This window comes from Salvelinus namaycush, chromosome 39 (assembly GCF_016432855.1).
Source record: "Salvelinus namaycush isolate Seneca chromosome 39, SaNama_1.0, whole genome shotgun sequence".
NCBI classification, from domain to species: domain Eukaryota; kingdom Metazoa; phylum Chordata; class Actinopteri; order Salmoniformes; family Salmonidae; genus Salvelinus; species Salvelinus namaycush.
In genome coordinates, this window is record NC_052345.1 from 1,431,309 (window position 1) to 1,458,970 (window position 27,662).

Sequence of the window (27,662 nt, forward strand, 5' to 3'; positions counted from 1 at the left end):
TTGGACGTATCTACGTGTCAGTGGCCCTACTCTGACTACCCAGCACCACTATATTACTACTATAATAGTGATGAACTCCTGTCTCTCCTCTAGGTGTCGTATCTACAGTGTCGGTGGCCCTACTCTGACACCCAGCACCACTATATTACTACTATAATAGTGATGAACTCTGTCTTCTGCTGTCTCTCTCTAGTGGTCGTATCTACATGTCGGTGCCCTACTCTGACTACCCAGCACCACTATATTACTACTATAATAGTGGATGAACTCTGTCTCTCCTCTAGGTGGTCTATCTACAGTGTCGTGCCCTACTCTGACTACCCAGCACCACTATATTACTACTATATAGTGATGAACTCCTGTCTCTCCTCTAGGTGGTCGTATCTACAGTGTCGGGGCCCTACTCTGACTACCCAGCACCACTATATTACTACTATATAGTGATGAACTCTGTCTCTCTGCTGTCTCTCCTCTAGTGGTCGTATCTACAGTGTCGTGCCCTACTCTGACTACCCCACACCACTATATTACTACTATAATAGTAGAGAACTCTGTCTCTCTCCTCTAGGTGGTCGTATCTACAGTGTCGGTGCCCTACTCTGACTACCCCAGCACCACTATATTACTATAAATGTGATGAACTCTGTCCTCTCCTCTAGGTGGTCGTATCTACAGTGTCGGTGCCCTACTCTGACTACCCACACCCACTATATTACTACTATAATAGTGATGAACTCTGTCCTCTCCTCTAGGTGGTCTATCTACAGTGTCGGTGCCCTACTCTGACTACCCAGCACCACTATATTACTACTATAATAGTGATGAACTCTGTCTCTCTGCTGTCTCTCCTCTAGGTGGCGTATCTACAGTGTCGGTGCCCTACTCTGACTACCCAGCACCACTATATTACTACTATAATAGTGATGAACTCTGTCTCTCTCTCTGCTGTCTCTCCCAGTGTCGTATCTACAGTGTCGGTGCCCTACTCTGACTACCCAGCACCACTATATTACACTATAATAGTGATGAACTCTGTCTCTGCTGTCTCTCCTCTAGGTGGTCGTATCTACAGTGTCGTGCCCTACTCTGACTCCCAGCACCACTATATTACTACTATAATAGTGATGAACTCTGTCTCTCTGCTGTCTCTCCTCTAGTGGTCTATCTACAGTGTCGTGCCCTACTCTGACTACCCAGCACCACTATATTACTATATAATAGTGATGAACTCTGTCTCTCTGCTGTCTTCCTCTAGGTGGTCATACTACAGTGTCGGTGCCCTACTCTGACTACCCAGCACCACTATATTACTACTATAATGAGGAACTCTGTCTCCTCTGTCTCTCCTCTAGGTGGTCGTATCTACAGTGTCAGTGCCCTACTCTGACTACCCCAGCACCACTATATTACTACTATAATAGTGATGAACTCTGTCTCTCCTCTAGGTGGTCGTATCTACAGTGTCGTGCCCTACTCTGACTACCCCAGCACCACTATATTACTACTATAATAGTGATGAACTCTGTCTCTCGCTGTCTCTCCTCAGGTGGCGTATCTACAGTGCGCGTGCCCTACTCTGACTACCCCAGCACCACTATATTACTACTATAATAGTGATGAACTCTGTCTCTCTGCTGTCTCTCCTCTAGGTGGTCGTATCTACAGTGTCGGTGCCCTACTCTGACTACCCAGCACCACTATATTACTACTATAATAGTGATGAACTCTGTCCTCTGCTGTCTCTCCTCTAGGTGGTCGTATCTACAGTGTCGGTGCCCTACTCTGACTACCCAGCACCACTATATTACTACTATAATAGTGATGAACTCTGTCTCTCCTCTAGGTGGTCGTATCTACAGTGTCGGTGCCCTACTCTGATACCCAGCACCACTATATTACTACTATAATAGTGATGAACTCTGTCTCTCTGCTGCTCTCAGGTGGACGTATCTACAGTGTCGGTGCCCTACTCTGACTACCCCAGCACCACTATATTACTACTATAATAGTGATGAACTCTGTCTCTCCTCTAGGTGGTCGTATCTACAGTGTCGTGCCCTATCTGACTACCCAGCCCACTATATTACTACTATAATATTGATGAACTCGTGTCCTCCTCCTCCTAGGTGGTCGTATCTACAGTGTCGTGCCCTACTCTGACTACCCAGCACCACTATATTACTACTATAATAGTGATGAACTCTGTCCTCTGCTGTCTCTCCTCTAGTGGCGTATTACAGTGTCGGTGCCCTACTCTGACTACCCAGCACCACTATATTACTACTATAATAGTGATGAACTCTGTCTCTCTGCTGTCTCTCCTCTAGGTGGTCGTATCTACAGTGTCAGTGCCCTACTCTGACTACCCAGCACCACTATATTACTACTATAATAGTGATAAACTCTGTCTCTCTCTGTCTCTCCTCTAGGTGGCGTATCTACAGTGTCGGTGCCCTACTCTGACTACCCCAGCACCACATATCTACTATAATAGTGATGAACTCTGTCTCTCTGCTGTCTCTCCTCTAGGTGGTCGTATCTACAGTGTCGTGCCCTACTCTGACTACCCAGCACCACTATATTACTACTATAATAGTGATGAACTCTGTCTCTTCCTCTAGGTGGTCGTATCTACAGTGTCGGTGCCCTACTCTGACTACCCAGCACCACTATATTACTACTATAATAGTGATGAACTCTGTCTCTCTGCTGTCTCTCCTCTAGGTGGTCATCTTACAGTGTCGGTGCCCTACTCTGACTACCCAGCACCACTATATTACTACTATAATAGTGATGAACTCTGTCTCTCTGCTGTCTCTCCTCTAGGTGGTCATATCTACAGTGTCGGTGCCCTACTCTGACTACCCAGCACCACTATATTACTACTATAATAGTGATGAACTCTGTCTCTCTGCTGTCTCTCCTCTAGGTGGTCTATCTACAGTGTCGGTGCCCTACTCTGACTACCCAGCACCACTATATTACTACTATAATAGTGATGAACTCTGTCTCTCTGCTGTCTCTCCTCTAGGTGGCGTATCTACAGTGTCGTGCCCTACTCTGACTACCCAGCACCACTATATTACTATATAATAGTGATGACTCTGTCTCTCTCTCTGTCTCTCCTCTAGTGGTCGTATCTACAGTGTCGGTGCCCTACTCTGATTACCCCACACACTATATTACTACTATAATAGTGATGAACCTCTGTCTCTCCTCTAGGTGGTCGATCTACAGTGTCGGTGCCTACTCTAACTACCCCAGCACCACTATATTACTACTATATAGTGATGAACTCTGTCTCTCCTCTAGGTGGCGTATCTACAGTGTCGGTGCCTACTCTGACTACCCCAGCACCACTATATTACTACTATAATATTGATGAACTCTGTCTCTCTGCTCTCTCTCTAGGTGGTCGTACTACGTGTCGGGGCCCTACTCTGACTACCCAGCACACTATATTACTACTATAATAGTGATGAACTCTGTCTCTCTGCTGTCTCTCCTCTAGGTGGTCGTATCTACAGTGTCGGTGCCCTACTCTGACTACCCAGCACCACTATATTACTACTATAATAGTGATGAACTCTGTCTCTCCTCTAGGTGGTCGTATCTACAGTGTCGGTGCCCTACTCTGACTACCCCAGCACCACTATATTACTACTATAATAGTGATGAACTCTGTCTCTCTGCTGTCTCTCCTCTAGGTGGTCGTATCTACAGTGTCGGTGCCCTACTCTGACTACCCAGCACCACTATATATACTATAATAGTGATGAACTCTGTCTCTCTGTCTCTCCTCTAGGTGGCGTATCTACAGTGTCGGTGCCCTATCTGACTACCCCAGCACCACTATATTACTACTATAATAGTGATGAACTCTGTCTCTCTGCTGTCTCTCCTCTAGGTGGTCGTATCTACAGTGTCGGTGCCCTACTCTGACTACCCCACCACTATATTACTACTATAATAGTGATGAACTCTGTCTCTCCTCTAGTGGTCGTATCTACATGTCGGTGCCCTACTCTGACTACCCAGCACCACTATATTACTACTATAATAGTGATGAACTCTGTCTCTCTGCTGTCTCTCCTCTAGGTGGACGTATCTACAGTGTCGGTGCCCTACTCTGACTACCCCAGCACCACTATATTACTACTATAATAGTGATGAACTCTGTCTCTCCTCTAGGTGGTCGTATCTACAGTGTCGGTGCCCTACTCTGACTACCCAGCACCACTATATTACTACTATAATAGTGATGAACTCTGTCTCTCTGCTCTCAGGTGGTCGTATCTACAGTGTCGTGCCCTACTCTGACTACCCAGCAACCACTATATTACTACTATAATAGTGATGAACTCTGTCTCTCTGCTGTCTCTCCTCTAGTGGTCGTATCTACAGTGTCAGTGCCCTACTCTGACTACCCAGCACCACTATATTACTACTATAATAGTGATGAACTCTGTCTCTCCTCTAGGTGGTCGTATCTACTGTCGGTGCCCTACTCTGACTACCCCAGCACCACTATATTACTACTATAATAGTGATGAACTCTGTCTCTCTCTGCTGTCTCTCCTCTAGGTGGTCGTATCTACAGTGTCGGTGCCCTACTCTGACTACCCAGCACCACTATATTACTACTATAATAGTGATGAACTCTGTCTCTCTGCTGTCTCTCTCTAGTGGTCGTATCTACAGTGTCGGTGCCCTACTCTGACTACCCAGCACCACTATATTACTACTATAATAGTGATGAACTCTGTCTCTCTGCTGTCTCTCCTCTAGGTGGTCGTATCTACAGTGTCGGTGCCCTACTCTGACTACCCAGCACCACTATATTACTACTATAATAGTGATGAACTCTGTCTCTCTGCTGTCTCTCTCTAGGTGGACGTATCACAGTGTCGGTGCCCTACTCTGACTACCCCAGCACCACTATATTACTACTATAATAGTGATGAACTCTGTCTCTCTGCTGTCTCTCCTCTAGGTGGTACTGATCTACAGTGTCGTGCCCTACTCTGACTACCCAGCACCACTATATTCTACTATAATAGTGATGAACTCTGTCTCTCTGCTGTCTCTCCTCTAGGTGCGTATCTACAGTGTCGGTGCCCTACTCTGACTACCCCAGCACCACTATATTACTACTATAATAGTGATGAACTCTGTCTCTCCTCTAGGTGGTCGTATCTACAGTGTTCGGTGCCCTACTCTGACTACCCCAGCACCACTATATTACTACTATAATAGTGATAACTCTGTCTCTCTGCTGTCTCTCCTCTAGGTGGTCGTATCTACAGTGTCGTGCCCTACTCTGACTACCCAGCACCACTATATTACTACTATAATAGTGATGAACTCTGTCTCTCTGCTGTCTCTCCTCTAGGTGGTCGTATCTACAGTGTCGGTGCCCTACTCTGACTACCCAGCACCACTATATTACTACTATAATAGTGATGAACTCTGTCTCTCTGCTGTCTCTCCTCTAGGTGTCGTATCTACAGTGTCGGTGCCTACTCTGACTACCCCAGCACCAATATTACTACTATAATAGTGATGAACTCTGTCTCTCTCTGCTAGGTGGCGTATCTACAGTGTCGGTGCCCTACTCTGACTACCCAGCACCACTATATTACTACTATAATAGTGATGAACTCTCTCTCTGCTGTCTCTCCTCTAGGTGGCGTATTACAGTGTCGGTGCCCTACTCTGACTACCCAGCACCACTATATTACTACTATAATAGTGATGAACTCTGTCTCTCTGCTGTCTCTCCTCTAGGTCGTATCTACAGTGTCGGTGCCCTACTCTGACTACCCAGCACCACATATTACTACTATAATAGTATGAACTCTGTCTCTCTGCTGTCTCTCCTCTAGGTGGTCGTATCTACAGTGTCGGTGCCCTACTCTGACTACCCCAGCACCACTATATTACTACTATAATAGTGATGAACTCTGTCTCTCTGCTGTCTCTCCTCTAGGTGGCGTATCTACAGTGTCGGTGCCCTACTCTGACTACCCAGCACCACTATATTACTACTATATAGTTGATGAACTCTGTCTCTCTGCTGTCTCTCCTCTAGGTGGTCATATCTACGTGTCGGTGCCCTACTCTGACTACCCAGCACCACATATTTACTACTATAATAGTGATGAACTCTGTCTCTCCTCTAGGTGTCGTATCTACAGTGTCGGTGCCCTACTCTGACTACCCCAGCACCACTATATTACTACTATAATAGTGATGAACTCTGTCTCTCCTCTAGGTGGTCATATCTACAGTGTCGGTGCCCTACTCTGACTACCCAGCACCACTATATTACTACTATAATAGTGATGAACTCTGTCTCTCCTCTAGGTGGTCGTATCTACAGTGTCGGTGCCCTACTCTGACTACCCAGCACCACTATATTACTACTATAATGTGATGAACTCTGTCTCTCTGCTGTCTCTCCTCTAGGTGGTCGTATCTACAGTGTCGTGCCCTACTCTGACTACCCGCACCACTATATTACTACTATAATAGTGATGAACTCTGTCTCTCTGCTGTCTCTCCTCTAGGTGGTCGTATCACAGTGTCGGTGCCCTACTCTGACTACCCAGCACCACTATATTACTACTATAATAGTGATGAACTCTGTCTCTCTCTAGGTGGTCGTATCTACAGTGTCGTGCCCTACTCTGACTACCCACAGCACCACTATATTACTACTATAATAGTGATGAACTCTGTCTCTCCTCTAGGTGGTCGATCTACAGTGTCGTGCCCTACTCTGACTACCCAGCACCACTATATTACACTATAATAGTGATGAACTCTGTCTCTCTGCTGTCTCTCCTCTAGGTGGTCATATCTACAGTGTCGTGCCCTACTCTGACTACCCAGCACCACTATATTACTACTATAATAGTGATGAACTCTGTCTCTCTCTCCTCTAGGTGGTCGTATCTACAGTGTCAGTGCCCTACTCTGACTACCCAGCACCACTATATTACTACTATAATATTGATGAACTCTGTCTCTCTGCTGTCTCTCCTCTAGGTGGCGTATCTACAGTGTCGGGGCCCTACTCTGACTACCCAGCACCACTATATTACTACTATAATAGTGATGAACTCTGTCTCTCTGCTGTCTCTCCTCTAGGTGGTCGTATCTACAGTGTCGGTGCCCTACTCTGACTACCCAGCACCACTATATTACTACTAATAGTTGATGAACTCTGTCTCTCTGCTGTCTCTCCTCTAGGTGGTCGTATCTACAGTGTCTTGCCCTACTCTGACTACCCAGCACCACTATATTACTACATAATAGTGATGAACTCTGTCTCTCTGCTGTCTCTCCTCTAGGTGGTCGTATCTACAGTGTCGGTGCCCTCTCTGACTCCCCAGCACCACTATATTACTACTATAATAGTGATGAACTCTGTCTCTCTGCTGTCTCTCCTCTAGGTGTCGTTCTACAGTGTCGTGCCTACTCTGACTTCCCCAGCACCACTATATTACTACTATAATAGTGATGAACTCTGTCTCTCCTCTAGGTGGACGTATCTACCCAGTGTCGGTGCCCTACTCCAACTGCCCCAGCAGCACCAGTAAGACCAGCGTCACCCTCTCCCTGGTCATGCCCTCTCAGGGGGGTACCCTCACCAACGGGACCAACACAGCCTCCACTTTGGAGGAGGGCACACCCACACACACACCTGGGTAATATATATAATATATGCCATGTATCCATAGCAACTCACCCAAAGCGTGCACACACCAAGCTAATAACACACACAAACTCACCACAGGACTACACAGCTGTCTTTCCTGGAAGATACAAATGCAGGCATGCTCACACACATACTAGAATGGGTGAATGGCCAACACATCATATCACAATATTGTGTCATTTGTGTGATGTTTGTGAATAGAAGACTGTGTTTTATGAGTAGTGCATGCCTACTTGACACAGATGAAATGAAGTGATTTGACTAGGCGTTTCTCCGTTCTGATGGTTGTATAGCACACTAGGACAAACTGTTCTGATGGTTTGTATACACACTAGGACAAGACTGTTCTGATGGTTGTATAACACACTAGGACAGACTGTTCTGATGGTTTGTCTACACACTAGGACAAGACTGTTCTGATGGTTGTATACACACTAGGACAAGACTGTTCTGATGGTTGTATACACACTAGGACAAGACTGTTCTGATGGTGTATACACCTAGGACGACGCTGTTTCTGATGGCTGTATACCACTAGGACAAGATGTTCTGATGGCTGTATACACACTAGGACAAGACTGTTCTGATGGTTTGTATACACACCTAGACAAGACTGTTCTGATGGTTGTATCACACTAGGACAAGACGTTCTATGTTGGTTTGTATACACACTAGGACAATACTGTTCTGATGGTTGTATACACACTAGGACAAGACTGTTCTGATGGTTGTATACACACTAGGACAAACTGTTCTGATGGTTTATACACACTAGACAAGACTTGTTCTATGGTTGTATCACACTAGGACAACTTCTGATGGTTGTATACACACTAGGACAAGACGTTCTGATGGCTTGTATACACCACTAGGACAAGACTGTTCTGATGGTTGTATACACACTAGGACAAGACTGTTCTGATGGTTGTATACACCACGAGGCCAAGACTGTTCTGATGTTGTATACACACTAGGACAAGACTGTTCTGATGGTTGTATACACACTAGGACACAACTGTCTGATGGTTGTATACACACTAGGACAAGACTGTTTCTGATGCGTTGTAATACACAACTAGGACAAGACTGTTCTGATGGTTGTATAACACACTAGGACAAGACTGTTCTGATGGTTGTATACACACTAGGACAAGACTGTTCTGATGGTTGTATACACACTAGGACAAGACTGGTCTGATGGTGTGATACACACTAGGACAAGACTGTTCTGATGGTTGTATACACACTAGGACAAGACTGTTCTGATGGTTTGTATACACACTAGACAAGACTGTTCTGATGGTTGTATACACACTAGGACAAGACTGTTCTGATGGCTGTATACACACTAGGACAAGACTGTTCGATGGCTGTATACACACTAGGACAAGACTGTTTCTGATGGTTGTATACACACTAGGACAAGACTGTTCTGATGGTTGTATACACACTAGGACAAGACTGTTCTGATGGCTGTATACACACTAGGACAAGACTGTTCTGATGGTTGTATACACACTAGGACAAGACTGTTCTGATGGCTGTATACACACTAGGACAAGACTGTTCTGATGGCTGTATACACATCTAGGACAAGACTGTTCTGATGGTTTATACACACTAGGACAAGACTGTTCTATGGTTGTATACACACTAGGACAAGACTGTTCTGATGTTTGTATACACACTAGGACAAGACTGTTCTGATGGTGTTATACACACTAGGACAAGACTGTTCTGATGGTTGTATACACACTAGGACAAGACTGTTCTGATGGTTGTATACACACTAGGACAAGACTGTTCTGATGGTTGTAACACACTAGGACAAGACTGTTCTGATGGTTGTATACACACTAGGACAAGACTGTTCTGATGGTGTATACACACTAGGACAGAACTGTTCTGATGGTGTATACACACTAGGACAAGACTGTTCTGATGGTTGTATACACACTAGGACAAGACTGTTCTGATGGTTGTATACACACTAGGACAAGACTGTTCTGATGGTTGTATACACACTAGGACAAGACTGTTTCTGATGGTTGTATACACACTAGGACAAGACTGTTCTGATGGTGTATACACACTAGGACAAAGACTGTTCTGATGGTTGTATACACACTAGGACAAGCCTGTTCTGATGGTTGTATACACACTAGGACAAGACTGTTCTGATGGTTGTATACACACTAGGACAAGACTGTTCTGATGGTTGTATACACACTAGGACAAGACTGTTCTGATGGTTGTATACACACTAGGACAAGACTGTTCTGATGGTTGTATACACACTAGGACAAGACTGTTCTGATGGTTGTATACACACTAGACAAGACTGTTCTGATGGTGTATACACACTAGGACAAGACTGTTTCTGATGGCTGTATACACACTAGGACAAGACTGTTCTGATGGTTGTATACACACTAGGAACAACTGTTCTGATGGTTGTATACACACTAGGACAAGACTGTTCTGATGGTTGTATACACACTAGGACAAGACTGTTTCTGACTGGTTGTATACACACTAGGACAAGACTGTTCTGATGGTTGTATACACACTAGGACAAGACTGTTCTGATGGTTGTATACACACTAGGACAAGACTGTTCTGATGGTTGTATACACACTAGGACAAGACTGTTCTGATGGTTGTATACACACTAGGACAAGACTGTTCTGGATGGTTGTATACACACCTAGGACAAGACTGTTCTGATGGTTTATACACACTAGGACAAGACTGTTCTGATGGTTGTATACACCACTAGGACAAGACTGTTCTGATGGTTTTATACACACTAGGACAAGACTGTTTCTGATGGTGTGTATACACACTAGGACAAGACTGTTCTGATGGTTGTATACACACTAGGACAAGACTGTTTGATGGTTGTATACACACTAGGACAAGACTGTTCTGATGGTTGTATACCACTAGGACAAGACTGTTCTGATTGCTGTATACACACTAGGACAAGACTGTTCTGATGGCTGTATACACACTAGGACAAGACTGTTCTGATGGTTGTTACACACTAGGACAAGACTGTTCTGATGGTGTATACACACTAGGACAAGACTGTTCTGATGGTTGTATACACACTAGGACAAGACTGTTCTGATGGTTGTAATACACACTAGGACAAGACTGGAATGTCACGGTCTCTGACATCCACCCCGCTGTCACGGTCTCTGATTGACATCCACCCCACTGTCACGGCTCTGACTGACATCACCCCACTGTCACGGTCTCTGATTGACATCCACCCACTGTCACGGTCTCTGATTGACATCCACCCACTGTCACGGTCTCTGATTGACATCCACCCCACTGTCACGGTCTCTGACTGACATCCACCCCACTGTCACGGTCTCTGACATCCACCCCACTGTCACGGTCTCTGACATCCACCCCACTGTCACGGTCTCTGGCTGACATCCACCCCACTGTCACGGTCTCTGACTGACATCCACCCCACTGTCACGGTCTCTGACTGACATCCACCCCACTGTCACGGTCTCTGACATCCACCCCACTGTCACGGTCTCTGACTGACAACCACCCCACTGTCACGGTCTCTGACATCCACCCCACTGTCACGGTGTCTGATTGACATCCACCCCACATGTCACGGTCTCTGACGGACATCCACCCCACTGTCACAGTCTCTGATTGACATCCACCCCACTGTCACGATCTCTGATTGACATACCACCCCACTGTCACGGTCTCTGACATCCACCCCACTGTCACGGTCTCTGACTGACATCCAACCCCACTGTCACGGTCTCTGATTGACATCCACCCCACTGTCACGGTCTCTGATTGACATCCACCCCACTGTCACGGTTTCTGATTGACATCCACCCCACTGTCACGGTCTCTGACTGACATCCACCCCACTGTCACGGTCTCTGACTGACACCCACCCCACTGTCACGGTCTCTGAATGACATCCACCCCACTGTCACGGTCTCTGCTGACATCCACCCCACTGTCACGGTCTCTGACTGACATCCACCCCACTGTCACGGTCTCTGGCTGACATCCCCCCACTGTCACGGTCCTCTGACTGACATCCACCCCACTGTCACGGTCTCTGATTGACCCCTACTGTCAGTCCTACATCCACCCACTGTCACGGTCTCTGACATCCACCCCACTGTCACGGTCCTCTGACTGACAACCACCCCACTGTCACGGTCTCTGGACTGACATCCACCCACTGTCACGGTCTCTGATTGACATCCACCCCACTGTCACGGTCTCTGACTGACATCACCCCACTGTCACGGTCTCTGATTGACATCCACCCCACTGTCACGGTCTCTGATTGACATCCACCCCACTGTCACGGTCTCTGATTGACATCCACCCACTGTCACGGTCTCTGACTGACATCCACCTCACTGTCACGGTCTCTGACATCCACCCCCACTGTCACGGTCTCTGGCTGACATCCACCCCACTGTCACGGTCTCTGACTGACATCCACCCCACTGTCACGGTCTCTGACATCCACCCCACTGTCACGGTCTCTGACTGACAACCACCCCACTGTCACGGTCTCTGATTGACATCCACCCCACTGTCACGGTCTCTGACTGACATCCACCCCACTGTCACGGTCTCTGGCTGACATCCACCCCACTGTCACGGTCTCTGGCTGACATCCACCCCACTGTCACGGTCTCTGGCTGACATCCACCCCACTGTCACGGTCTCTGACTGACATCCACCCCACTGTCACGGTCTCTGATTGACATCCACCCCACTGTCACGGTCTATTGACATCCACCCCCACTGTCACGGTCTCTGACATCCACCCCACTGTCACGGTCTCTGACTGACAACCACCCCACTGTCACGGTCTCTGGCTGACATCCACCCCACTGTCACGGTCTCTGATTGACATCCACCCCACTGTCACGGTCTCTGACTGACATCACCCCACTGTCACGGTCTCTGATTGACATCCACCCCACTGTCACGGTCTCTGATTGACATCCACCCCACTGTCACGGTCTCTGATTGACATCCACCCCACTGTCACGGTCTCTGATTGACATCCACCCCACTGTCACGGTCTCTGACTGACATCCACCCCACTGTCACGGTCTCTGACATCCACCCCACTGTCACGGTCTCTGGCTGACATCCACCCCACTGTCACGGTCTCTGACTGACATCCACCCCACTGTCACGGTCTCTGACATCCACCCCACTGTCACGGTCTCTGACTGACAACCACCCCACTGTCACGGTCTCTGATTGACATCCACCCCACTGTCACGGTCTCTGACTGACATCCAACCCACTGTCACGGTCTCTGGCTGACATCCACCCCACTGTCACGGTCTCTGGCTGACATCCACCCCACTGTCACGGTCTCTGACTGACATCCACCCACTGTCACGGTCTCTGATAGACATCCACTCCACTGTCACGGTCTCTGACTGACAACCACCCCACTGTCACGGTCTCTGACTGACATCCACCCCACTGTCACGGTCTCTGATTGACATCCACCCCACTGTCACGGTCTCTGACTGACATCCACCCCACTGTCACGGTCTCTGACATCCACCCCACTGTCACGGTCTCTGATTGACATCCACCCCACTGTCACGGTCTCTGACTGACATCCACCCCACTGTCACGGTCTCTGACATCCACCCCACTGTCACGGTCTCTGATTGACATCCACCCCACTGTCACGGTCTCTGACTGACATCCACCCCACTGTCACGGTCTCTGACTGACAACCACCCCACTGTCACGGTCTCTGATTGACATCCACCCCACTGTCACGGTCTCTGATTGACATCCACCCCACTGTCACGGTCTCTGATTGACATCCACCCCACTGTCACGGTCTCTGAGTGACAACCACCCCACTGTCACGGTCTCTGACTGACATCCACCCCACTGTCACGGTCTCTGATTGACATCCACCCCACTGTCACGGTCTCTGACTGACATCCACCCCACTGTCACGGTCTCTGACATCCACCCCACTGTCACGGTCTCTGATTGACATCCATCCCACTGTCACGGTCTCTGACTGACAACCACCCCACTGTCACGGTCTCTGATTGACATCCACCCCACTGTCACGGTCTCTGACTGACATCCACCCCACTGTCACGGTCTCTGACTGACAACCACCCCACTGTCACGGTCTCTGATTGACATCCACCCCACTGTCACGGTCTCTGATTGACATCCACCCCACTGTCACGGTCTCTGATTGACATCCACCCCACTGTCACGGTCTCTGACTGACAACCACCCCACTGTCACGGTCTCTGACATCCACCCCACTGTCACGGTCTCTGATTGACATCCACCCCACTGTCACGGTCTCTGACTGACATCCACCCCACTGTCACGGTCTCTGACATCCACCCCACTGTCACAGTCTCTGATTGACATCCACCCCACTGTCACGGTCTCTGGCTGACATCCACCCCACTGTCACGGTCTCTTACTGACATCCACCCCACTGTCATGGTCTCTGACTGACATCCACCCCACTGTCACGGTCTCTGATTGACATCCACCCCACTGTCACGGTCTCTGACATCCACCCCACTGTCACGGTCTCTGATTGACATCCACCCCACTGTCACGGTCTCTGACTGACATCCACCCCACTGTCACGGTCTCTGACATCCACCCCACTGTCACGGTCTCTGACTGACATCCACCCCACTGTCACGGTCTCTGATTGACATCCACCCCACTGTCACGGTCTCTGACTGACATCCACCCCACTGTCACGGTCTCTGACATCCACCCCACTGTCACGGTCTCTGACTGCACTGTCATTTAGGAATCAGTCACCCAACACTGCTGGCCTCTGACACACACCCAGGCACGCACACACACACACACTTAGGAACAGCGAAGAACTCAATGATATTAGCAGGAACCTTCATAACCTGTCTAACATTTTTGCATGAACGCTTGTAAAAGAGCTTGTATTGTTGCCAAGTCAATATGATTCTGTTTTAAACAGGCCATATAAAATATGTGCTTACAGGCCTTTTATACTTGCCAAGAGAAAATACATAAAGAGCTTGAAACAAATTAGCCAGAAAACTAAATGAACATGTTTCATAATTATGAATACTTTTATGATTTATTGTCATTTGTTAATTTTTTATGGAAAGATGGAGTGTAGAAAATGAAAGAGTGCAGCTTTATGGAATGATGCTGTCGGTTTTGTCTTTCATGAGGCTGGAAAAGTCACATGCATGTTTTTATGTATGGGAAACAGAGTGAATGGAAAAACAATGCCAACCAACCTACCATGACTACATCTTAATGATAGGCTGATAGTTTTAGCTCAACCAAACATAGTTGTCATCGTCTCCTAACCACACACCGGGTATCGACGTTGCCCTTTTAGGCACCGATCTAGGATCAGCTTACTCTTCCCCAATCCCAACCTTATCATTAGGACAACCACAAAACTGACCTTAGATCAGTGTCGGAACAACATCATCCTACTCCTTGTCCCACAGACCCACTCCGTATAGAAGTTCCCATAGACACAGATCTAGGATCAGTTTACCGACACTAAACCCAAACCATCAGGGAGAGAAGTCAAGCTGAACTGAGTATCTAGGGGCAACTTCATCCTCCTCTTATAACTCAAGCGGTAACCGCCCACGTTATGCCACACACACACCTGGCACACACACACACCTGGCACACACACACACCTGGCACACACACACCTGGCACACACACACACCTGGCACACACACACACACACCTGACACACACCTAACACACACACACACACACACCTGACACACACACACAAACACACACATCTGACACCTCCCACCCTTCATTTGTCCTCTGTCCCTCCCTGCAGGTGGAAGTGAACCCCTCGTTGGACATGGCTGAGTCAGACTTCCAGAACAACGTGATGCGTTGCCGCTGCAAGTACGATGGGGGACGCGTCTTCATGTTCGGCTGCCACGCAGGTGAGGGGGCTGCTTTACCCACACTGACCAACCACAGGACTTCCATCCCTCCTTCACTCCGTTACTTCTCACAATCAATTTCTACTTCATATCCACACAAAGATGTTATTCTTAAATATTTGTCGCGCTCCCTCTCTCTCACTCTCTCTTCCCTCCCTCTCCCTCCCTCCCTCCCTCCCTCTCCCTCTCTCTCTCTCTCTCTCTCTCTCTCTCTCTCTCAGGTGATGCATACAGTCCAGAGGTGGAGGATCTGTTTGAGCACCAGCGTCAGATCACCAACAACTTCCTCTAACCAACGGAACAACAGAATAACTAATGGGGGATCTCCATCCAACAGAACAACGAATGAGAGACTTCAGAACAACCAATCAACCAATGGGAGTTCTCAGGGCAGAGCTTCGGAACCACAGCTCATCTCAACTCACCCAATCAGGGGAGAGGAGCCGGAGGAGAACCAGGAAGCCGGGGTTGGAATGGACTGTGGGAGGGAGGGGGGAGGAAGGAAGAGGGGAGGGAGGGGGGGAATTGTTTCTGAAAAGGTCAAAGAAAGAATCACCTGAACGTCAAGCAATCATCGCACCTTCACCATCGCTAACCATATCTCTGAGAGAGTATGGACAAAGACGTATACAGGACTTATGGATAGTTGTGACACGTTTCTCAGTTGGAATCGGTCCGTATCAAGCTGTCACGTGTCACCATGGCAACATGGAGTTATTTACAGATTTGAAATGACGGAAAAACAACAAGGTAGTTCCCTAAGATTCAGACATACTATGGTTATGTAGCACAGGAGGCTGGTGGCATCTTAATTGGGGAGGATGGGCTGATAGTAATGGCTGCAACTGAATTAAATGGAACGGAATCAAACATATCAAACACGTGGTTTCCATGTGTTTAATACCATTCCATTCACTCCATTCCAGCCACTATTATGAGCCGTCCTCCCCTCACCAGCCTCCTGCGATACGTAGGAAGGTTACACTAAGGTAAATGAATGAGTATTACATGTATGTTCATCAAATCACAAACTGTGTATATTGTATAAGATGGTTGTACCTATTTAGTGACAATGGGGCAAAGCTACCTTGTTTAAAGGTACACTCAGTAAGATGGCATTGGCATATATTTTCATACAAAAAATTAGGACCTAAGGCTCTTTACCAAATGATACAACATAAATATACACATTAAACACAAAATATGTATACACACATTAGAATACAAGAACACAGTCATGGGAAGCACAAATAAAACATCACAAATCACCCAGAAAAACGGTTACATTCATCCACAAATAAAACCCCAATCAATACTTTCAATTGCCCGAACGGCACCAGAACATCAAGATGAAATGTATTTAGAATTTTGTTCCAGCAATACGGTGCATTAAAAACGAAAAGCCGATTTACCTAGCTTGCTGGAGACTCGAGGAACCTCAAGAGTTAACCAAGCCTGTGAACGGGTTAAATAACTCAGGTGTTAGATAAGACGGAAGTTTATGAAGTAGGGCCTTGTAAACAACAAGGGTGTCTTCCTGCTTGCAGACATTTTGAATTCTGTTTATATCTGTGTATGTGTATGTTATATGGCTGAGTCTACCTTTAAGTTGTCTATTGTCTTCTCAATCTCAGTCATGATCTTATAAGATAGTATAACAGAGGCATGGAAACGTATGACATTAGATTCGCATTTATGGTTGTCCGTTTTTGTCTGTCAAAAGTTCAACTCAAGTCAACTATTTTTGGAGGAGTTTTATACGCACAAAGGCCGTCATCTTGTACGTTTTCTTTCTAAAGACAATCATCTCGGTTGTCCATTTTCCATCAACGGGATGCCCTCCATTGAAAAACCATTGGCTCAAGCCATAGTTTTCTCACGCAAACTTTCTGTCTGGCCACAGCCTTAGTGATCAGGGCCCGGTTTCCCAAAAGCATCAAACCTTCCGTCTGGCCACAGCCTTAGTGATTGATCAGGGCCCGGTTTCCCAAAAGCAGTTTATCGTAGAACCGTAGGATCCTTGAGATGTTTTGGGGAAACCGGGCCTTGGTAGATTCTCTCGTCCTCTTGCCTGTTGTCCATCCATCATCAAATCAGATCACCTACTTCCTTTAAAAACTATCCTTCATGTGCTTTCATATATCTACTTCACAAATGCAGTATTTATGCAATACAAATGCAGTATTCGCTGTAAAAAAAAAAACGGTGTGTTTTTTGTTATATGGAAATTACATTGACAAGTATTTTTCATGGTGCTAACGTTTAGCCTTTAAAAAAAAATCTATATTGTAATGTTTTGCAAATGTTGTTTAAAATGACCTCTCTAGAGTATTGTCCTGTAGGTTTGTAATTTATACTTTAATATTATGTACTTTTGACTTCAAACGTTTTGTCCCTTTTGTAGTTGTGTTTTTCATAAGGTTGCAAAATTCTGGTAACTTTCCCACGAGTCCCAGGTTTTCCAGCAACCCCGGTTGGAAGATTCCTGGAATCAGCAGGAAATCTGGGAAATATAGGATTCCTACAACCGGGAATTTTGGAAAAGTTACCAGATTTTTTTATTTGTTTTTGCAACGCTAGTTTTGTATTGTTTATGTTTTATTACGATAAATCCTATAGTTGCTGTCATCAGTCTGTTTTAACACCAGTGAACCTCATCATACAGGTAGATATATTGGGACCATTGCACATAGGGCTCTGGTTAAAAGTAGTGCACTTTGTTTTGGGAATAGGGTGCCATTTGGAAGGCACAGTGGTTGTACCTAATAAGTAGTGCACCTGATACTTGGCAATGGTGGAGAACAATAAACATCAGATTTCCAAACGAAATGGCTCTTTTGGTACCTGGTCATTTGAGTGTATAACATTTGATGATTAATACTATCATTAGCTATATAAATGTACATTTAAACTCCTCATAATAAACCATGAGAAACCTTTCATTCATTCAAAAAGAGCCATGTGGATATAGAGCCCTGACCTCCATCCAGACCTAGGGAACATAGAGGCTTTACTGCCGTTTCCAACCTCAGACACACTGGGACATGTCCGCTTTTACTCAACCAATTAGGGCACGCACTCAATATGCTGCTTATTTTAGCTGCGGCATGCTGAGATGAGTGTGTTTAAGTTTTAGTCAGTGTCTAACTATAGCTGAAATGCTGTAGTCAGAAAAGGCTTATTTAGGCCATATTCAAATAAACAACCGCCAGAGGCTAAGAATACACATCAGGCCTCCCGTGTATTCAACAAGCCCCAGATCTGATTCATATTCATTCAGCGCCAAAACGGAAGAAAACAGACCGAAATAGTGAGGCGCAAACTGAACTTGTCCAATGAGGAATCTACATCGTTGATTTCCGTTGCAAAACGTTATGCACTAATGAATACGACCCTGGTCATTACATTAATTGGAGAAGCATCACAAAGGATATTGACTGGCAGAGCAACGTGAGTCCGATTCAACCTCCTCTCCTTCCTATTGCTTTCTCTTTCCCTCCTCCTATTCCCTCTCCTCCCAGTCTTCCTCTTCCCATCCCCCATCACCTCCTCCTCCTCCTATTCCCTCTCCTCCCAGTCTTCCTCTCCCGTCCCCCATCACCTCCTCCTCCTCCTATTCCCTCTCCTCCCAGTCTTCCTCTTCCCGTCCCCCATCACCTCCTCCTCCTCCTATTCCCTCTCCTCCCAGTCTTCCTCTTCCCGTCCCCATCACCTCCTCCTCCTCCTCCTATTCCCTCTCCTCCCAGTCTTCCTCTCCCGTCCCCCATCACCTCCTCCTATTCCCTCTCCTCCCAGTCTTCCTCTTCCCGTCCCCCATCACCTCCTCCTCCTCCTCCTATTCCCTCTCCTCCCAGTCTTCCTCTCCCGTCCCCCATCACCTCCCCCTATTCCCTCTCCTCCCAGTCTTCCTCTTCCCGTCCCCCATCACCTCCTCCTCCTCCCTCTCCTCCCAGTCTTCCTCTCCCCTCCCCCATCACCTCCTCCTATTCCCTCTCCTCCCAGTCTTCCTCTTCCCGTCCCCCATCACCTCCTCCTCCTCCTCCTATTCCCTCTCCTCCCAGTCTTCCTCTCCCGTCCCCCATCACCTCCTCCTATTCCCTCTCCTCCCAGTCTTCCTCTTCCCGTCCCCCATCACCTCCTCCTCCTCCTCCTATTCCCTCTCCTCCCAGTCTTCCTCTCCCATCCCCCATCACCTCCCCCTATTCCCTCTCCTCCCAGTCTTCCTCTTCCCGTCCCCCATCACCTCCTCCTCCTCCCTCTCCTCCCAGTCTTCCTCTTCCCGTCCCCCATCAGCTCCTCCTCCTCCTATTCCCTCTCCTTTTCTCTTCGAGGTGATTGATTAGGATCACCATGGCGACAGCTAGTCTTACTGGGGTCCGACACATAACGAAAAAAGACATTACAGATAAAATACATTACAATTTACATACATAAATCCTCATCTTAGCAGTATTAGGGATCTCTCACCAGAAACGCCATGACTCCGCGCACTACACTATATGGGCACTAGTCAAAGGTAGCGCACACCATAGGGAATAGGGTGACATTTGGGACTCAGTCGTCCTCTTCCTCCCTCCAGTCTTAAACACATGGTTGACACTGTGGTTAAACGGTTGCTTGGTAACTACTGTGTGTTCCAACCTACCAACCTCCACACCATGACACGTGGGCATTGGGTTGGCATGACAGCTGGCATCTCTCCCTATAAAGACCTCCACCACGTATGTGTGTGTGTCTGTGGTTCTCAAGACTGAAGATGAAAGTGTGGATTGGGACAAGCCCGAAGCAGCCCGGCTGGAGGGCCCGTTAGAGTGTGATTGCCAAGCTGGCAGCCCCGTGGCACGTTACCTCCTCATAAAGCCTAAAGCTCTGATATTACCATGGTCTGACCACAGATCTCACATCACGCTATGGCAGGGCAGGGCTGGGTGGGTGGGTGTCATAGTGGCTGTTTCCTTCAGTTCTATGTTTATTCTCTTGTTCCGTTTCCATAGTGTTTCTGGCTTACAGACGGACTCGGCATCACTGTCGAGGGTCCGTACGGGCCGGGATTCAATCCCATCGCGCTTTTTCATCTATGCACCTTTTAAAGGGCAATGTTCAACCAATGACAGGAGTTGACAGGAGTTGGAATGGAATTGCTCCCAACTCAAACAAAATATGCACAAACAGACAGGCAGCAAGGAGAGAGAGAGGGGCAGCAAGGAGAGAGAGAGAGGCAGCAAGGAGCAAGAGAGAGAGAGGCAGCAAGGAGCAAGAGAGAGAGAGGCAGCAAGGAGAGAGAGACAGCAAGGAGAGAGAGGCAGCAAGGAGCGAGAGAGGCAGCAAGGAGCAAGAGAGAGGCAGCAAGGAGAGAGAGAGAGGCAGCTAGGAGCGAGAGAGAGAGCGAGAGAGGCAGCAAGGAGCAAGAGAGAGGCAGCAAGGAGAGAGAGAGGCAGCAAGGAGAGAGAGAGAGAGAGAGAGAGGCAGCAAGGAGAGAGAGAGAGGCAGCAAGGAGAGAGAGAGAGGCAGCAAGGAGCGAGAGAGGCAGCAAGGAGCAAGAGAGAGGCAGCAAGGAGAGAGAGAGAGGCAGCTAGGAGCGAGAGAGAGCGAGAGAGGCAGCAAGGAGCAAGAGAGAGAGAGCGAGAGGCAGCAAGGAGCGAGAGAGAGAGAGAGAGAGCGAGAGGCAGCAAGGAGCGAGTAATATGGCCAAATGTATGACCATATTAGACACATATTTCCTTCAGATTACACAGATCCACAAAGAATTCAAAAACAAACCCAATTTTGATAAACTCCCATATCTACTGGGTGAAATACCATAGTAGCAAGATTTGTGACCTGTTGCCACAAGAAAAGGGCAACCAATGAAGAACAAACACCATTGCAAATACAACCCATATTTATGTTGATTCATTTTCCCTTTTGTACTTTAACTATTTGAAATGTCTTTATTGTTTTGGAACTTATGTGAGTGTAATGTTTACTGTTAATTTATTATTGTTAATTTCACTTTTGTTTATTATCTACTTCACTTGCTTTGCCAATGTTAACATGTTTCCCATGCCAATAAAGCCCCTTGAATTGAAATTGAGAGGCAACAAGCAGAGAGAGGCAGGACGGAGAGAGAGAGAGAGGCAGGGTGCAGAGAGAGAGAGAGGCAGGGCGGAGAGAGAGAGGCAGGGCGGAGAGGGAGAGGCAGGGCGGAGAGAGAGAGAGGCAGGGCACAGAGAGGGAGAGAGGCAGGGCGGAGAGGGAGAGAGAGGCAGGGCGGAGAGGGAGAGGCAGGGCGGAGAGAGAGAGAGAGGCAGGGCGGAGAGGGAGAGAGAGAGGCAGGGCGGAGAGGGAGAGAGAGAGGCAGGGCGGAGAGGGAGAGAGAGGGAGAGAGAGAGGCAGGGCGGAGAGGGAGAGAGAGAGAGAGAGAGAGAGAGGCAGGGCGCAGAGAGACAGAGAGGCAGGGCGGAGAGAGAGAGGCAGGGCGGAGAGAGAGAGGCAGGGCGGAGGGAGAGAGAGAGAGGCAGGGCGGAGAGAGAGAGAGAGAGGCAGGCGGAGAGAGAGAGAGAGAGGCAGGGCGGAGAGAGAGAGACGCAGGGCGGAGAGAGAGAGAGGGGCAGGGCGGAGAGAGAGAGAGGGGCAGGGCGGAGAGAGAGAGAGGGGCAGGGCGGAGAGAGAGAGAGGCAGGGCGGAGAGAGAGAGAGGGGCAGGGCGGAGAGAGAGAGAGGCAGGGCGGAGAGAGAGAGGCAGGGCGGAGAGAGAGAGGCAGGGCTGAGAGAGAGAGAGAGGCAGGGCGGAGAGCGAGAGAGGCAGGGCGGAGAGAGGCAGGGCGGAGAGAGGCAGGGCGGAGAGAGAGGCAGGGCGGAGAGAGAGGCAGGGCGGAGAGAGAGGCAGTGCGGAGAGGCAGGGCGGAGAGGCAGGGCGGAGAGAGGCAGGGCGGAGAGAGAGAGAGAGAGAGGCAGGGCGGAGAGAGGCAGGGCGGAGAGAGAGAGAGAGGCAGGACAAAGAGTTTAAAAATGATTTATTAAACCACCAATAAGAGAAAAACAGTGACAAACCCTGTTCACTGAACAATACAATAGGAAAAGAAAATACATTGTTTTTACAAAAACATTTTTACAAACGTTAGGGTGCAACGGAGACGTCATCATAATGTTATTTGGTGTATCGGTCCTCTCGTCATTATTAAGCCGTTAGATAGCTGGGCCCCGATGTCTCATTCGTCTCAGGGTAGAAGTGTTGATCTAGGATCAGTTTTGCCTTTTAGAACACAATGAATAAGATTATATGGACAGGTTGGGTCCTGGTCCTAGATCAGCTCTCCTACTCAGACGCTTGACACACTGCCCCTAAACAGTGTGCTTTAACACGAGCAGAAACTGGGGGAGGATGATTCAAGATACACTTCCTGACTGAGATTTTTTTTTTATAAGATTAATACATGTAACATAAATTAGGTCATAATTAGCTCCTCCCCATCAGCTGGTAATAAAACAATATAAAAAGTAAATAAAAACAGAATAGGATGGTATCAGGGTTGGGGTCAGTTTCATTTGAATTCCTGTCAATTCAGGAAGTACAGCGAAAATCCAATTCGACCTCTCCTCAATGCTTTTCAATGAGGATCATGTGGAATTGGAAAGCGATTCAGTTTCTGAACTGACTGGAATCTAAATGGGACTGACCCCAACCCTGGAGGGTACATCACCTTACTGTTTAACTGTCACTGTCTAGCATCCGCTGGTGGTTATGGACAACATCACGTCTTACACAGGGCCAACAGTGTGCCTTATGTGTGCAGGGTTTTGTTCCAGCCCACCACTAAAAAAAACAAATGAAACTATTCTTCATGAATTAGTTGAATCAGCACAGCAAGTGTTTTAGTGCTGGGCGGGTGCAAAACCCTGCAGCGCATCCCTGTACAATACGCTCATCCATAATAACCCTGGCTACTCTGCATGGGACCTCTCTGAACACATACTAGATTCTCCCCCCTTTACGTTGTATGATGGGAGCCTCTCTGAACACATACTAGATTCTCCCCCTTTACGTTGTATGGACCCGGGTTGTATTCATTAGTGCACACCGTAGCAAAACGTTTTGAAACGGAAATCCAAAACAAGCGTTCAGGTAGACCCCATATGACCACTAACCTCCATATGACCCCTTACCGCCATATGACCCCTAACCTCCATATGACCCCTAACCTCCATATGACCCCTAACCTCCATATGACCCCTAACCTCCATATGACCCCTAACCTCCATATGACTCTGTTATCAATATTAGTAGTGATGATTAATCTAAAGCTGACCAGGTTTCAAGAGAAAAACTTCTGCCAACAAACTCTGGGCTTTGGCTGAGTTCAGTTCTGTTCAGTCCAGTGTGGCTTCAGTACAGCTGCCCTGTGTAGGGGGGGGGGGGGGGACAGAGGTGTGTCTAGTCCCTACAGTGAAGGGAGGATGGGATGGAGGACAGAGGGAACAGAGGTGTGTCTAGTCCCTACGGTGAAGGGAGGATGGGATGGAGGGCAGAGGGAACAGAGGTGTGTCTAGTCCCTACGGTGAAGGGAGGATGGGATGGAGAACAGAGGGAACAGAGGTGTGTCTAGTCCCTACAGTGAAGGGAGGATGGGATGGAGGACAGAGGGAACAGAGGTGTGTCTAGTCCCTACGGTGAAGGGAGGATGGGATGGAGGACAGAGGAAACAGAGGTGTCTAGTCCCTACGGTGAAGGGAGGATGGGATGGAGGACAGAGGAAACAGAGGTGTGTCTAGTCCCTACGGTGAAGGGAGGATGGGATGGAGGGCAGAGGGAACAGAGGTGTGTCTAGTCCCTACGGTGAAGGGAGGATGGGATGGAGGACAGGGGGAACAGAGGTGTGTCTAGTCCCTACAGTGAAGGGAGGATGGGATGGAGGGCAGAGGGAACAGAGGTGTGTCTAGTCCCTACGGTGAAGGGGGGATGGGATGGAGGGCAGAGGGAACAGAGGTGTGTCTAGTCCCTACGGTGAAGGGAGGATGGGATGGAGGGCAGAGGGAACAGAGGTGTGTCTAGTCCCTACGGTGAAGGGAGGATGGGATGGAGGGCAGAGGGAACAGAGGTGTGTCTAGTCCCTACGGTGAAGGGAGGATGGGATGGAGGACAGAGGGAACAGAGGTGTGTCTAGTCCCTACGGTGAAGGGAGGATGGGATGGAGGGCAGAGGGAACAGAGGTGTGTCTAGTCCCTACGGTGAAGGGAGGATGGGATGGAGGGCAGAGGGAACAGAGGTGTGTCTAGTCCCTACGGTGAAGGGAGGATGGGATGGAGGACAGGGGGAACAGAGGTGTGTCTAGTCCCTACAGTGAAGGGAGGATGGGATGGAGGGCAGAGGGAACAGAGGTGTGTCCAGTCCCTACGGTGAAGGGGGGATGGGATGGAGGGCAGAGGGAACAGAGGTGTGTCTAGTCCCTACGGTGAAGGGAGGATGGGATGGAGGGCAGAGGGAACAGAGGTGTGTCTAGTCCCTACGGTGAAGGGAGGATGGGATGGAGGGCAGAGGGAACAGAGGTGTGTCTAGTCCCTACGGTGAAGGGAGGATGGGATGGAGGACAGAGGGAACAGAGGTGTGTCTAGTCCCTACGGTGAAGGGAGGATGGGATGGAGGGCAGAGGGAACAGAGGTGTGTCTAGTCCCTACGGTGAAGGGAGGATGGGATGGAGGACAGAGGGAACAGAGGTGTGTCTAGTCCCTACGGTGAAGGGAGGATGGGATGGAGGACAGAGGAAACAGAGGTGTGTCTAGTCCCTACGGTGAAGGGAGGATGGGATGGAGGGCAGAGGGAACAGAGGTGTGTCTAGTCCCTACGGTGAAGGGAGGATGGGATGGAGGGCAGAGGAAACAGAGGTGTGTCTAGTCCCTACGGTGAAGGGAGGATGGGATGGAGGGCAGAGGGAACAGAGGTGTGTCTAGTCCCTACGGTGAAGGGAGGATGGGATGGAGGACAGAGGAAACAGAGGTGTCTAGTCCCTACGGTGAAGGGAGGATGGGATGGAGGACAGAGGAAACAGAGGTGTGTCTAGTCCCTACGGTGAAGGGAGGATGGGATGGAGGGCAGAGGGAACAGAGGTGTGTCTAGTCCCTACGGTGAAGGGAGGATGGGATGGAGGACAGGGGGAACAGAGGTGTGTCTAGTCCCTACAGTGAAGGGAGGATGGGATGGAGGGCAGAGGGAACAGAGGTGTGTCTAGTCCCTACGGTGAAGGGGGGATGGGATGGAGGGCAGAGGGAACAGAGGTGTGTCTAGTCCCTACGGTGAAGGGAGGATGGGATGGAGGGCAGAGGGAACAGAGGTGTGTCTAGTCCCTACGGTGAAGGGAGGATGGGATGGAGGGCAGAGGGAACAGAGGTGTGTCTAGTCCCTACGGTGAAGGGAGGATGGGATGGAGGACAGAGGGAACAGAGGTGTGTCTAGTCCCTACGGTGAAGGGAGGATGGGATGGAGGGCAGAGGGAACAGAGGTGTGTCTAGTCCCTACGGTGAAGGGAGGATGGGATGGAGGGCAGAGGGAACAGAGGTGTGTCTAGTCCCTACGGTGAAGGGAGGATGGGATGGAGGACAGGGGGAACAGAGGTGTGTCTAGTCCCTACAGTGAAGGGAGGATGGGATGGAGGGCAGAGGGAACAGAGGTGTGTCTAGTCCCTACGGTGAAGGGGGGATGGGATGGAGGGCAGAGGGAACAGAGGTGTGTCTAGTCCCTACGGTGAAGGGAGGATGGGATGGAGGGCAGAGGGAACAGAGGTGTGTCTAGTCCCTACGGTGAAGGGAGGATGGGATGGAGGGCAGAGGGAACAGAGGTGTGTCTAGTCCCTACGGTGAAGGGAGGATGGGATGGAGGACAGAGGGAACAGAGGTGTGTCTAGTCCCTACGGTGAAGGGAGGATGGGATGGAGGGCAGAGGGAACAGAGGTGTGTCTAGTCCCTACGGTGAAGGGAGGATGGGATGGAGGACAGAGGGAACAGAGGTGTGTCTAGTCCCTACGGTGAAGGGAGGATGGGATGGAGGACAGAGGAAACAGAGGTGTGTCTAGTCCCTACGGTGAAGGGAGGATGGGATGGAGGGCAGAGGGAACAGAGGTGTGTCTAGTCCCTACGGTGAAGGGAGGATGGGATGGAGGGCAGAGGAAACAGAGGTGTGTCTAGTCCCTACGGTGAAGGGAGGATGGGATGGAGGGCAGAGGGAACAGAGGTGTGTCTAGTCCCTACGGTGAAGGGAGGATGGGATGGAGGGCAGAGGGAACAGAGGTGTGTCTAGTCCCTACGGTGAAGGGAGGATGGGATGGAGGACAGAGGAAACAGAGGTGTGTCTAGTCCCTACGGTGAAGGGAGGATGGGATGGAGGACAGAGGGAACAGAGGTGTGTCTAGTCCCTACGGTGAAGGGAGGATGGGATGGAGGACAGAGGGAACAGAGGTGTGTCTAGTCCCTACGGTGAAGGGAGGATGGGATGGAGGGCAGAGGGAACAGAGGTGTGTCTAGTCCCTACGGTGAAGGGAGGATGGGATGGAGGGCAGAGGGAACAGAGGTGTGTCTAGTCCCTACGGTGAAGGGAGGATGGGATGGAGGGCAGAGGGAACAGAGGTGTGTCTAGTCCCTACGGTGAAGGGAGGATGGGATGGAGGGCAGAGGGAACAGAGGTGTGTCTAGTCCCTACGGTGAAGGGAGGATGGGATGGAGGGCAGAGGGAACAGAGGTGTGTCTAGTCCCTACGGTGAAGGGAGGATGGGATGGAGGGCAGAGGGAACAGAGGTGTGTCTAGTCCCTACGGTGAAGGGAGGATGGGATGGAGGGCAGAGGGAACAGAGGTGTGTCTAGTCCCTACGGTGAAGGGAGGATGGGATGGAGGGCAGAGGGAACAGAGGTGTGTCTAGTCCCTACGGTGAAGGGAGGATGGAGGGCAGAGGGAACAGAGGT

General features: G+C 49.1%; 1 protein-coding gene across 1 annotated transcript in view; it reads left to right on the top strand.

The window, feature by feature from the left end:
- Positions 1-15,633, top strand: part of LOC120032447 (TGF-beta-activated kinase 1 and MAP3K7-binding protein 1-like) — a 35,874-nt gene extending 20,241 nt beyond the window's left edge. The window contains exons 10-11 of the mRNA XM_038978552.1: positions 7,547-7,712; positions 15,624-15,633. Of these exons, the coding sequence (XP_038834480.1) occupies positions 7,547-7,712; positions 15,624-15,633 (176 nt within the window). The remainder of the gene's footprint in view (positions 1-7,546; positions 7,713-15,623) is intronic.
- Positions 15,634-27,662: the final 12,029 nt, after the last annotated feature.